Source organism: Amblyomma mixtum, chromosome 8 (assembly GCF_055824585.1).
Source record: "Amblyomma mixtum isolate Tamu chromosome 8, ASM5582458v1, whole genome shotgun sequence".
In the NCBI taxonomy this organism is placed as follows: Eukaryota; Metazoa; Arthropoda; class Arachnida; order Ixodida; family Ixodidae; genus Amblyomma; species Amblyomma mixtum.
This window is the reverse complement of record NC_143019.1, coordinates 21,100,569-21,114,984: the sequence shown is the minus strand read 5'-3', so window position 1 is coordinate 21,114,984 and position 14,416 is coordinate 21,100,569. Positions and strand designations below refer to the sequence as shown.

At 50.9% G+C, this 14,416-nt stretch overlaps 2 protein-coding genes across 2 annotated transcripts; one reads left to right on the top strand and one right to left on the bottom strand.

Moving 5' to 3' along the window:
- Positions 1-1,507: 1,507 nt before the first annotated feature.
- Positions 1,508-2,817, bottom strand: LOC149331629 (uncharacterized). The gene is made up of 2 exons (XM_089557384.1): positions 2,814-2,817; positions 1,508-2,745 (listed from the first exon to the last, which is right to left on the bottom strand). The coding sequence occupies exons 1-2, from the start codon at positions 2,815-2,817 to the stop codon at positions 1,508-1,510; spliced, it is 1,242 nt and encodes a 413-aa protein (XP_089413510.1).
- Positions 2,818-6,643: 3,826 nt separating this feature from the next.
- On the top strand, positions 6,644-12,297 carry LOC149331628 (uncharacterized). Its single transcript, XM_089557382.1, has 2 exons — positions 6,644-7,577; positions 12,197-12,297. The coding sequence occupies exons 1-2, from the start codon at positions 6,707-6,709 to the stop codon at positions 12,295-12,297; spliced, it is 972 nt and encodes a 323-aa protein (XP_089413508.1). The 5' UTR covers positions 6,644-6,706.
- The last annotated feature ends 2,119 nt before the right edge of the window (positions 12,298-14,416 follow it).

Here is a 14,416-nt window from a genome sequence, read left to right as displayed (position 1 = left end):
TTGCATACAGTGCTTGTTAGTGAAATTGGTCTGAAATTTGAGGGATCTGATATGCTTCCTGTTTTGTGTATAGGTGTCACTTTAGCTAGTTTCCATTCTTTAGGAATTGTGTGCGATGACAATGACTTGTTAAAAAGTATTACTAAATATTTTGCTACCCATTCGGCATATCTACGCAAGAAAATATTAGAGATTCCATCAGGTCCTGATCCTTTCTTTGTGTCCAAGTTTAATAAGAGGTTTAACACTCCTGCTTCTGTTACAGTAAGGGGTTCTAAATTATTTCCTGAGCAAAAACTAATACGAGGCTTAATTCCGTTGTCTGTAGTGAAAATAGAAGTAAAGTAGTTATTTAGCGTGGTTGCAATATTTCTGTTTTCCTCTGGAGAAGCTTGGTTATCTTTTCGTGATTTAGGGTTCAGGTGACGCCAGAACTTTTGGGGAGCATCTTTTAAGAAACGAGTCAGCGTATTAGTAAAGTAAAATGTTTTAGCTGTTTTTATTTTGGTTTTTAAATCAGTGATGGCCGAGTTTATTTTTTCAATTCTTTTTGGTGATGGATGGCGTTTCTGCACTTTTTTCAGCCGTCGAACTTTTCGCTTGGCATGAATTACGGTTCGAGTTATCCATGGATTACGTTTGCGTATTCTCTTAGTCTTGGTAGGCACATAATTAGTAACGCAATATGACACAACGTTTTTGAATCCCTGCCACAATGTTTCTATGTCAGTATTAATGTCATCTGAGAGTTGCTGAAACGGTGTTAGTTCATGTGATAAAGTATCAAGTATGGTAGTGTCGTCAGCTCGGTTGTAGTCTGGGTACGTTATTGTAGATGGAAAACAAGGGGCACTATGATGATGCGGGACAGAACACATTACAAGTTTGTGATCAGACAGGCCATCTAAAATTTCAACCTTTGTTTCTGGACAGGAGAAGTGACTACTCAGGAAAACTAAATCTAAAACATTGGAGCTGGTTCCTTGCACACGTGTGGGTTCTGTTACAATTTGCGAGAGGTTAAAAGAAAGCATTATATCAAAAACAACATCAGCGCAAGGTGAGGTATGGTGCAGTGTATTCCAGTTAATATCAGGAAGATTGAAATCCCCTAAAAGTATTAGTCTCGCCCCCTTAACATGATGCTGCATATAAGTATACAATGAATGAAGTATGATAGGATCAGAACAAGGACTAAGATAGACGCAACCCACAACAATTGAAGAATCAGAAAAGCAGAGTTTGCAAAAAATTGCTTCAACCCCCTCAACTTCAGGTAACGTAACGAAATGTATATCTTTTGTTATCACTAATGCCACGCCTCCGCCTCGCGTCAGCCTGTCCTTGCGTGCTATGGAGTAGTTGGGGGGAATTACTTCAAAGTCTTTGATTTCTCTTGTCAGCCAAGTTTCTGTTATAGCCATGAATTCTGGCTTTAAACCTAATAATGAAGATTCCAAGGGACCGAGCTTATTGATAATACTACGCGCATTAATGTTCACGAAAGTTATTTGGGACGTTGTGGACGGCGCGTGCGTAGAGCCCGTGTACTTGTGTCTTGGTTTTTTGCCTCGGTTAGTAAAGGTGTAACCCGATGAGCTGCAATTGGTGACACTTCACATTTTTCGTTGTCCCAAAAGTACAATTCACCGTTTATCTTTAGTTTGTCGAAAACCAGCGACACTTTTTCACCGCAATCTTTTTTTGGTTTCCCGTATTTCCATAGCTTTTTTCTGATTTCGCGGACACGAGGCGAAAAATCTTCACTTATGGTAAACTCGGTGCCCTTTAATTTGTGGCAGTTACGTAAAATGTTCGTTTTGTCCCTGAAATCTAGAAGCTTCAGTATTATAGGCCTTGTTTTGTCTTCTGCTGGTCTACCTAGTCTGTGAATGCGTTCTATTGCAACTTCTTCCAGTTTTAAGGATTCTTTAACAACTTTTTGATTCACAGCTCGCTCCAGCGAGTCGCTATTTTCTTCTTCCTCTTCAGGCATGCCATAAATTATAATATTCGATCTTCTGGAGCGGTTTTCGAGATCGTCTACTTTTAATTCCAGAGACAATACGAGCTGCTGAAGATTTGCAACATGCTCAGTACATGACGAAAGCTTGTCTTCAAGTAGGGTAAGGCGTTCTAGTTTGTTGTCTATAGATGTTAACCTTTCTTCTTTTATTGTTTTTATGTCATCGGCTATCTGTCGTAGCTGTTGAGAAAGTTCTTTCATATCAGGCCCAGGATTTGCCTCAACGTCACCCGCAAGTAGTAACAATTTCAATATATGCACCACATCGCACACTGTATCAAGAAGTACCGCAGGGCACGACAGCACAACAAGGCAACGCTCGCTGGATCTAAAACATTTCCCAAAAGGCTTTCTTACCTGCACGAGGAAGACAAGCGGGTTATCCATCTGTGCGCAAGCCCAGCTGCCGTGCCCTTTGGTCTGAAATCCTTCGTTGACGGCTTTTATAACCCAGGAAGCTTGCAGCGCCGCTAAGTATGGCTTGAAGACCACACTGTCGCTGCCGCTAGTCGTTGGCGATGGTAGGTGACGAAATCCATCCGCAGATCGTAGGATCAGGGGCGTTGAAACGTTGTCGTTCCATAGCACATGAACAAGTTCGTACTGGAAGTGCTGACGTGGTTGTTGGCATCCCGACGGTATCACCAGCAGGCTGGCAATGATCTGCACGAGGAAGACAAGCGGGTTATCCATCTGTGCGCAAGCCCAGCTGCCGTGCCCTTTGATTATTCAGACCAGCCCAGCCAATCACCCGCAGAGCGACGACCACACCGAGAGATTTATTCACCCATACTGTCGCCGACATGCTCTTTCTTCAAGTACCTCGCTTCTTAATGAACCAACTAGGGCCTCGTCTCTCACTGCCGTTTGCGCTTAAAATACCCCTACACGCTAAATATGTTAATGGGCTGCTTAGTGCCCACTCTGGGAACATGCGCTGTGCCTAATCACAACGCACTGTTCGAATTTGTGTTAGTTTGCAGGTTCGAGAACGCATTACACTGCTTATAATCCTGCCCCCCCTCATCCCCCCCCCCCCCCCCCCCCCCCAAAGAAAAAACATGTCGGGTTTGTTTCGCCAAAAATTCAGGGGGGCACTTTGTTCACCTAAAGTGCGATGAGGCGAAAGCGTTTGGCGCGGTTTGTCTGCTTGTGTCACTGATGTGTGGTTAAGATGATAATTAAGTACACAATTGTTTGCGAATCTTATGGTGTCTTCGGCTGACACGCACTGCCTCCGTGCCGGTGCCCGGGAAGTGATGTCAAATACTACACGAGTGGCACGTCTCCTTGCACATCAGCTGAACGTGCGAAACACTCGCAGAGTACCGTTGCTCTTCCTGCCGTCTGTTAATTGAGGCCTCCGAGACCCTCGATAATCTCAGAGGCTATTCCTACGAGCGGCCGACGCCAACGTGAGCAGTCAACAGTTTGTACAAATAGCAACAGCCTCTTCAGAACAGTGCAGTACCGGGCTTGAAACAGGCGTTGATAGAATCGGCGGGAAACGCGGGACCCACGAGGAGCCTGCTCGTGAGATACTGCGATTAATTATGGTGGCGCAGCTTTGTAAGACACCACCCGAAGGCGTTATGCTTGCCGGTTTCGATGCATACGCCTTTATAGCTTCGAAAAATATCAGCAGGTGATTCTCAATCCGCTAAGCGCCCCACATTGTCGCTTTATTGATTTCCTTTAAAGGGGTGGAGACACCAAATTTTGAAGCTATAAAAAGCCTGCTATGGGATTCCTATGTATGCAAGGGCAGTCACAGCCAGGTGTTGGACGCAACAAACGTTTAAAAAATATTTTAATTCGGTTCCAAAGATTACCTAAATGCTCACTCTCACGATCTAGACCCATCGCTAGCGCCACCAACCATGACGTCACAAGGGGTGTAGAAAAATAAAGTTTTAGTGACGTCATACCAAAATACAGTGACGTACGATGAGCGGGGCACAGCCGCGTGAGCGCAGTCGACGCACCAGCGAGCCGCGTTTGCTGCTAACCGCCACTCGCTCGGTTTGCGGCGCGCCGTTGCGAACAGCGTCGCAACGTCCGATTGCAGCTCGTTGCCTGCGTCCGCCCTGCTAGATGTCAACGGCGGGCCGCTCGCGGCAACAACGACGGGAAGCGGCAGCCAATGCTAGCGCGGAGAGCGGCAGCGTCATAATGACATAGGGCGCACTCCTTGGAGCCGGGCGGCCTGCGCCAGTCTTCGTGCCGAACGCCGGCATCTGAAGAACGCGATAGTATTGTTTGTTCACGTTCATAGCAAACCCTGGGATATATGAATATCAAAAATGCATCGTTTCTGACGATCGTTGGCAAATACCGAGTTCCTGGTAGAAGTGATGACTGCGATGCAAGCAAATTTCATCCCATAGCCGGTTTTGTGCTGCTGCTACCTGGTGCGGTTCGCCTGCCGTCTGCTAGCTATGTTGCTGAAGACGTCGTGGAAATCGAGCATTTCTTTTATTATGGGACGAGTTCACAGTAAAGGGGTGCCGAGCGGAGCACGTTTCTGAGCGCTGGCCAGTCCCGAAGCGCCCTCAGCTGCGGAGTCGATATGCGAAAGCAGCTAGGCCTCGCGACGACTAGGGCAGTCTGGGACCAGCGCGCAGGTCGTCGGCCGGCGTTGCCGCAGGCAGTGTCGCTGCCGAAAGATCCACTTTTAGCACAGTCATGCTGTCGTATCTCGAATCTAGAAAGCATCCTTTCTGGTAGCATGGCTGTTTTGTATTTTCTTGTGCGGACGTGAAGTACGCCGAGTCTGCCGGCCGGTATAGGTCAGCCTGGATACCGTCTGCCGACGTCATAAAAGCGAGCTAAAGAGTGTTCTTGACGTAAATAATAAACCATGGGACAAGAAATGTGAAAAAAGTGTCATTTTTGAGGATCGCTGACCAATACTGAGCTGCTAGTAGAGGTAACAACTGTGATATGAGCAAATTTCTCACAACCGCGCCTAGCAGCTGCCGCTGGCGCGACGTCGGGGTCCGGCTCGCCTGGCGCCCGCTAGCTCCGCTGCCGAACGCGTCGAGGAGATTGACCATACTATTATTTGATTGTGAGATGATTCTGTTAACACTACAGCTATTTGTGAAAAGTAGGCCTTTTATTATAGCGCAGGCGACTTCCGAAGCGCCGGCCGCTTGCTAAACAGGCTATAGGCCTAGCGACGACCACGGCAGCCAGGCAGCAGCAGAGCTCGTCGCACGGAGCGCCCGCGAGCGGTGCCGTTGCCGAAAGCTCCCAACATAAGCAGACATGCTTTGTCGCTGCTCGAGTATAGCTGGCAGTTCTGATAACAAGGCGATCTTGTTTTTTCTTGTGATATTTGTACACCATCCCAAGCAGCGCTCAGGTACTGCTGCACGGCAGCGAAGTGTGACACCGGTTGTGGGCGCAGCTTGGGTAGAGCGGCGCAGCGATGCTTACTGGCATTTTGCAAAGTGTTTCGCATCCTCACGCGAACCCGCGAAGGCGATATTAGCGTGCGAACAAAAAAAAAAGCCGATGTCCTCACTCGTTGGAATCAGATCTGTCAGAATCCGAGCTGCTGGGACTAGACGTGCAGTTTGTTTTCATATGCGCTGGTCAGCACGTGTGTGGGAAAGCAGACGATGCAGCAGTAGGTGCGTCACAACTTTTGTGGGCCTACGTGACCAAGCGAAGCAGTTGATCTTCCCCCTCTGTGACGTCACTGTACAACTCGGCGTTCCGAAACCGAAACCGAAAATCGTTCACCTAAAAATGCTATAATAAATTATTCACTGTGAATATATGAATCTTTGAGTGTGTATCATGCTTCCTGGAGCCATAAGAAACGTTTGAAACTAAGAACGCGCGAACCACAAATTTGGTGTCTCCACCCCTTTAACCTGCGCATACGTTGGCAAAAAGTTCGATGTTATAAAGTGCAGGCATGCCGGATGAGCAGCATATGCCGTTAGCTGCAAGAGCCAAGGCAGAACTTGCAAGACTAAAAATATTGACAAACCTTTAATTTCCTCATAACGGAAGGCACATGGCTTGCCGGCCGGTGGCTGCGTGACTGCAGCGCGAATAAATGCATTGCAGCTTCTGTAATATTGAACATTTTTTAAAAATGTACCTACTTGTAATGCTTCGTCCGTTTTTCCTCTTCGTCGATGCTGCGTCAACCAACGAGCGTGAACAGCGTCGCCTGCTAGCGCGCGCTGCACGACGGGATTGCACCGCGCGCCCAAAAATACGCGCGTAGTGTACGAGAGTTATTTATTTATATTGACACCGTCCATTCATCGTCGTCGTTCTACTAGACCCACGAGAGCGCGGAATGCGCGCGCGAGCTGGCCTTAGGAAGAAGCCGAAGTGTCTGGCTGCGAATGCTCCGCTTTTGGGACCGCTACTGACGTCCGCTGCAGTCGCCTACTTTGAAGTGTCCAACCGAGCCGGACGTACTGTACCACCCGTGACATCTGGTGGAGGTGCTGGGTAACGCATTCCATGCCTCGGACTCCCCCAGCAAGCAGGGATTCAAGTCCTCGAGGGTCATCTGCCATCGAGGTGACGCCTGTACACCACGGTAGCCGCCGTCTCCAAGGCCTTCAACCCGAGTTTGGGCTTCTGGAGTCTCGCTCAACACAAGCGGTTCGTTCAGCGCCATCGTCGACGACCGTCCAGCCCGAAATAGGCATGCAGACGACGATTAGTTCACCTTCTGTTGTGCTGCAGCAGCCTCGGGAGCCACCGATCTTCCAAGGTTCTCCAGGCGAAGACCCGGAAGACTGGCTGGAGAAATTTGAACGCGTAGCCCGGTACAACAGATGGGCGGAAGACTCGAAGCTTCAACACGTGTTCTTTTCGCTGGAGGGCGCAGCTCGTACGTGGTTCGAGAACCGGGAGTCGTCCATAACGACATGGAACGCATTTAAAAACCAGTTCCTGAAGGATTTCACTACGGTGATTCGAAGAGAACGGGCCGATCTGCTCCTTCAGTCCCGAACCCAGTTACCAAATGAAAGCATACTGGTATACTTCGAAGAGATGGCAAAGTTATTTCGTCGAGCTGACCCGGACATGACAGAGCAGAAGAAACTCCGGTACCTTATGCGAGGTGTCAAGGAGCAAATCTTTGCCGGACTGGTTCGCAATCCACCGAGCACGGTCGCAGAGTTTCTGTCGGAGGCAACCACCATGGAAAAGACACTCGATATGCGGTTGCGGCAATACGAGCGTCAGCCTTTGGCCATGACTGCGGTAGCCACGGACATCAGTAACACCCACATGCTTCGCGAAACCGTACGAGCTATCGTTCGCGAGGAGCTCCAGAAGCTGTTCCCGGCTACGCCGCCTGCGCCAACGGTTTCTGCTCTATCCGAGGTTATTCGGGAAGAGGTGCAGCAGGCGCTTACAACACCAGCTCCCTTCCAGCCGTCCACAGCCCCACCGCGAATGACATACGCCGCTGTTGCTCGTCGCGCACAACTGCCGCCGAGTCGTCTTCAGGAAACCCCGGCCTCTTTTCGGCCGCCACCACCTGCTCGTCCTGCTCCATCGTATCCCCGTAAAAGTGACATCTGGCGCACTCCCAACTACCGTCCTCTCTGCTATCACTGCGGTGAGCCGGGTCACCTGTACCGCAACTGCCGGTATCGTCAGATGGGCCTGCCGGGGTTCCCTGCAGATGCACCACGTCCGCAGCCTGGGCAGCGACCCAGAGAGATCAACGATTATCTGGCCGATTCTGCCGGTGGGAGACGCAGGTCGCCATCTCCACGTCGTCGGTCTTACGGTGACTTTCCTCGGGGAAGGTCGCCAAGCCCCCGCCAGGAAAACTAAAAGCAGCAACCTTTGAGGGGGAGGTTGCTCACCGACGAAATGTAACAGACCCTCCTACGCCGCAACTAGGTGGCCACCCGATGCCACGACCGAATGCCGTCCAACACCGTGAATCGCCGACTCTACGTGAATGCCACCTGACGTATCGAAATGAACCCGCACCGCACCGCAGCCGTGACCGAACACCGCGCCGTACCTCCCACACGACGTCTACAACAGCAAACCTGAGCATTTCCCTCGACGGAACAGACGTCACTGCACTCGTCGACACAGGGGCGGATTACTCTATCCTCAGTGGAACTTTCGCCGCCACTCTGAAAAAGGTCACCACTCCGTGGATGGGCCCACAGATTCGTACAGCCGGGGGTCACTTAGTTACACCGACCGGGACTTGCACATCAAGAGTAGCAGTTCAAGGCGCAACCTACCCGGCAACGTTCGTTATACTTGAACATTGTTCACGTGACGTCATTCTCGGGATGGATTTCTTGACCGAGAATGGAGCGGTCATCGACCTCCAGTCAAAGGCCGTGTGTTTCTCCACAGAGAATGCAATACACAGAGATCCAGACCATCCGACCGCACTTTGCATCCTGGATGACCACGTCACCATCCCACCTCGTTCGAGTATTATGGTTTCTGTCGGCGCCAAGACTGTGCGGAATTTCGAAGGCGTCGCGGAAGGCAACCAGACCTTGCTTTTTGCCAGGAGCCTTGCTGTCGCCAGAGGAGTCGTTAATCTCGTCGACGGAGAAACAGAAGTGCTGATAACCAATTTCGGTGGTGCACACCAACATCTGAACGTGGGAACCGTTGTGGCTCACGTTGATGCCATCGCCCATGTCAGCAGCACACCCAGTATTTCCACAATGTCGTTGTCGCAACAGCAGAGCCCAGTCACTGGTTTCACGTTCGACGTCAATCCAGCACTCTCCCCGACGCAGCAACAACAAGTTAAAGATCTTCTTCTGCGCTACGGCGACACCTTCTCGGTATCATCGCGTGTTGGACGAACTCACCTAACGAAGCATCGCATTATTACGGACGATAACGTGCACCCTCTCCGACAGTCCCCCTACCGAGTGTCTCCCGCTGAACGCGACGCTATTGGCCGCCAAGTGAAAGAAATGCTCCGCGACGACGTAATTCGTCCTTCCCGGAGTCCCTGGGCAGCGCCAGTCGTCCTTGTGAAGAAGAAAGACGGAACATTGCGGTTCTGTGTAGACTACCGTCGCTTAAACAAAATCACCAAAAAGGATGTCTATCCTCTCCCCCGGATCGACGACGCTCTGGATCGCCTTTGTAGCGCGAAATACTTTTCTTCGATGGACCTCAAGTCAGGTTACTGGCAAATTGAGGTCGATGAGCGGGACCGTGAAAAAACAGCTTTTATTACTCCAGATGGCCTGTACGAATTTACGGCCATGCCCTTTGGACTGTGCTCTGCACCGGCAACTTTCCAACGCCTTATGGATACCGTCCTTGCCGATTTAAAATGGCAGACGTGTCTCGTCTATCTTGACGATGTTGTCGTCTTCGCCCCGACTTTCCAGGAGCATCTTCACCGCCTCGAATTGGTCCTACAAGCAATAAGGTCTTCTGGACTCACGCTCAAAAATGAGAAATGCCACTTTGCGTATACAGAGCTGAAGTTCTTAGGGCACGTTGTGAATCAAGCCGGTGTTCAGCCTGATCCTGAAAAAACAACAGCTATTGCCCATTTTCCGCCGCCGCAAGACCTGAAAGCTGTCCGCCGTTTTCTTGGATTGTGCGCGTATTACCGTCGCTTCGTGAAAGATTTTGCTCGCATTGCCGAGCCGCTGACGCGCCTAACAAGGTCGGACACACCTTTCAGATGGGAAGCAGCGCAAGAAAATGCATTCCGCAGCCTTCAAAGCCTCCTGCAGGCGCCTCCCGTTCTGGCTCACTTCGACGTCAACGCCGACACGGAGCTCCATACTGATGCCAGCAACATCGGCTTAGGTGCTGTCCTGGTCCAGATCCAAGCGGGTCAAGAACGGGTCATCGCTTACGCAAGTCGATGTTTGTCACCAGCCGAATCAAACTATTCCGCTACCGAGAAAGAATGCCTTGCCATTGTATGGGCCACTTCGAAATTCCGACCGTACCTTTACGGCAAAAATTTTAAGGTGGTGACCGATCATCATGCCTTATGCTGGCTCGCAAGCCTTAAAGACCCGTCCGCTCGCCTCGTCCGATGGAGTCTGCGGCTCCAGGAATACGACATGACTGTCGTGTACAAATCCGGGCGCAAGCACTCTGACGCCGATTGTCTGTCCCGCGCCCCAGTAGATCCTTCTACCGACGCCTGTAATGATGACGAAATCTTACTGAGTGCTCTCAGCGCCTCCTGCCTCGCTGACCAACAATGCGCCGACCTCGAACTTCGAGATGTAATGGAATTTCTCAACGGCAGCAACACGACCGCACCACGCGCTTTCAGGCGCGTGTTGCCATCTTTATGCATCCGCAATGGTCTTCTGGTCAAGAAAAATTTCGCTCCAAACAATACGCAATACCTAATCGTCGTACCGGCTAGCCTGCGCAATGAAATCCTCCAGGCCTCCCATGACGAACCCACTTCTGGACATTTGGGCATAGCCCGTACGCTAGCCCGAATCCAAGAGAATTACTACTGGCCTCGCCTCCGTGCTGATGTCACTCACTACGTCAGAACGTGCCGAGCCTGTCAGCGTCGCAAGGTACCGTCAACCAAACAAGCTGGGTTCTTGATGCCCATTAGACCACCTACAAGGCCCTTCCAACAAATAGGAATGGACATGCTGGGTCCGTTCCCACGTTCGAACTCCGGCAACAAATGGATAATTGTCGCGACGGACTACCTTACCCGCTATGCAGAAACGTCAGCTCTACCCAGCGGCACCGCGTTAGAAGTCGCCAAGTTCTTCGTGCATCAGATCGTACTCCGCCATGGGGCACCTGAAGTGCTGATCACTGACAGAGGCCATGCGTTCATGGCTGAGCTGCTGCAGGAGATCTTGGTTTACAGTCATACCGACCACCGCCGAACAACGTCGTACCACCCTCAAACGAACGGGTTGACTGAAAGACTGAACCGAACCCTTTCTGACATGATTTCCATGTACGTCGATATTGAACACAAAACGTGGGACGAAGTGCTTCCTTATGTCACCTTCGCCTACAATACGGCCATGCAAGAAACAACGGAGATGTCCCCATTCCACCTCGTCTACGGTCGTGCAGTGACGACGATGCTCGACGCAATGTTACCACATCTGGACGACTCTAGCCTTCACACTGATACCTACACGTTCCTGGAACGCGCCGAAGCTGCTCGCCAACTGGCCAAAGTTCGAATTCAGGACCAACAACTTCGAGATGCAGATCGCTACAATCGGCGCCGTCATGACGTCCATTATGCGCCCGGCGACCGTGTGTGGGTGTGGTTCCCCATTCGGCGACGAGGACTGAGCGAAAAACTCCTCCATCGCTACTTCGGACCATACCGCGTGGTCAGGTCATTGGGCGACCTCAACTACGAGGTCATTCCCGATGGATTTCGGAAGTCCCGACGGTCTCCGTGCCCTGAAGTGGTTCACGTGGTCCGCCTGAAGCCTTATCACGAGCGGTAGCCTCGCCCACTAGTCCCGTTCATTCCTTCCGACCTCTCCACTCACTCCCAGCATCGGGACGATGCTTCTTTTTGCCGGGGAGTAATGACACCGTCCATTCATCGTCGTCGTTCTACTAGACCCACGAGAGCGCGGAATGCGCGCGCGAGCTGGCCTTAGGAAGAAGCCGAAGTGTCTGGCTGCGAATGCTCCGCTTTTGGGACCGCTACTGACGTCCGCTGCAGTCGCCTACTTTGAAGTGTCCAACCGAGCCGGACGTACTGTACCACCCGTGACAATATATATTAGTATTCGCCCTTTTTCTGCGGAGGGCTAAGAAGGACGTCATACGAAGGTGGCCACGTACTCCCTGGGCCGCTTCTCTCGCTCTTCGGGCGCCGTGTAGTTCCAGGTGACGTCAAAGACGTGCGTGTCGAAGGGGCGCATCCGATCCGAACCCACAACTGTTCAATCTGGGATTTGAGCCCGAACCGCAATGATTAAAGGTATGCTTTCCGAACTGTTCGGGAAGCAGTGGAGCCAACTTTTAAGGGGAAAGCCTTTAATGCCTCATCGTTGTGGACAGAAGGTTGCCAGCAGAAGGTGTCAAAATTTTTCTAGTGAGACCACAGAAGAAATATTTGTGCACGATGGGATTCGAACCACGATCCTTCAGTTCCACAGCCGAGCGTGCTGATTGCTACGCTATTCGCTGCCAACGCATGTGCAGTTCTGAGCCGCTTCTCTGGCTCGCCGGGCGCCGTGCAGTTGCAGGTGACGTCAGAGAGGTGCGTGTCGAAGAGCATCCAGGCGATGTCCTTGCGAAGCTGAAGCTTCTTCACCTTGTCCACCTTTCACAGGAGGGCCGTACGCTGTTTACGGCTTCTGTTTTGAGCGTCCGTCATTATGTTAGCAAACGTGGTAAGGATAAAAACCATGCTTCTTGAGCGCTGTACTGACTGAACAGCGGTTGGAAGCAACGGCCTCGACGATTTGACGGATGCTGGCTTCGGGGTATGCACGATCCTAGGTGAGAACATTATTCCCGGATTCTTCAGTCAGGATAACTCCCTTTGCCTTCCGTGAATGAAGTACAAATCCTGTGGTCCGGAAGAGTTCGTGCATTTTAGCGAACATCGCATGGGACGAAACCGGGAGCCCAGGATTCTCGAAGGCGTGGAGTCTTGAGGCGAGGCGAGCGTTGGCATTCGTTTTTACGCAGGCGACAACCATCTGCTCATTCTCGGTCAACGAGAATCACGGTTGCAACCTCCCTGCCATTCCAACGCGCATTGAGTTCATATATACAGTGTGTCCCAGCTATTGCAGCTGCCTTGATCGTTCTGTTAACAGAATCTACAGCCGGCAGCGGACCGGTGAAGATTTCGGTGAAAAATTATCAATCGCAAGCCGATAAGCCAGCGAGCCAGAGCGGAAAGGAAAATCTAGCACATTATCATCAGGCTGCTTTTTCGAAGCCGCTGAGAATAGGTAGCGTGGCACTTCAATGCACTTCAATTGGCACTTCAATGCCAATGACGAAAAAAGAGCGCGTGCTGCTCGCGGAGGCAGTGACTATTCGCTCTTCTCGAGCGCCTGTCTGCCGCAGTCGCATCTATAGCCTTTGTGCTGCCGGTTGTCGTGGGCGGGATATCATGGGCGGGATTTGCGACGCACTCTGAGCGTTCAGTTTCCGAATCGAACACGAAAAGGCTGAAAATTCAATCGCGATTATCAATATCTGTTCCACTTTGAATCTTTGTAGCCTTCAATATTGAGATTGCAATATGCAACGTAAAGTGAAGGGTTATAAAGATAATTAGCGAAATTTGGCTAATTAAATATATTTGACCGCTTTGTCTTATCTTGTGTCCGCCGAGCCGAATATGCATTCTGTGAAGGCGGCATTCATGGCACTATCAGCGCCTTTCTATTTTTTAATCTGTAAACGGTAAAAAAAAAAAAAAAACACCCCGTATGCTTTTCCAAAACTGTTAGAATTCACACCTTCAGCCGAGGTCATCACAAGACAGCAACAGCATACAACAAAATAATCCTCTCCAAGCCGCCGCGGTGGCTGAGTGGTTATAGGGTTCGGCTGCTAACTCGAAAGACGCGGGTTCGATCCCGACCGCGGCAGGCGACTTTCGACGGAGGCGAAGTTCTAGAGGCTCGTGTTCTGTGCGATGTCAGCGCACGTTAAAGAACCCCAGGTGGTCGAAATTTCCGGAGCCCTTCACTGCGGTGCCCCTCATAGCCTGAATCGCTTTGGGACGCTATACTCCCTAAAACTAAACCGATCCTCTCTTTCCACCCGCATAAATTAGCATACTGTCGGTGGCAGACAAATCGAAAGTGGCAATACCGAGACTACTTGCTTATAGCTTACATCCATTCGGACAATGCCAACCAAGCTGCGCCCACAAGGTACAAAGTATGCGTTTAGTTACGACAACGTGCGAATCCGAAAGCGACGTGGGCACTGTTTACCTGGGAGGGAGTGCCCCTGTGCAGTCCGAGATAAAACTTTGTCTTATCCCTAGGTTTACACACCTAAACAATCGCCACGTCCATAAAACAGTCATTTATTTACATTGTAAAGAGGAAGAGGAGGAAGAGGACCGTGCCAAGACGGCTTTTGTTACACCAGATGGCCTGTACGAATTTACCGTCATGCCTTTCGGCCTTTGTAATGCCCCAGCGACTTTCGAGCGAATGATTGACTCCATTTTACGCGGCCTGAAGTGGACCACGTGCCTGTGCTACTTAGATGACATTGTCGTCTTCGCGCCTGATTTTGAGACGCACCTTTACCGCTTCGAGCACGTGTTGACATGTTTAACTGCCGCGGGGCTCCAACTTAATCTCAAAAAGTGTCGCTTTGGCGCCCGCCAACTGACAATTTTAGGTCACGTCGTCTCTAAGGACGGCGTGCTTCCTGACCCAGCCA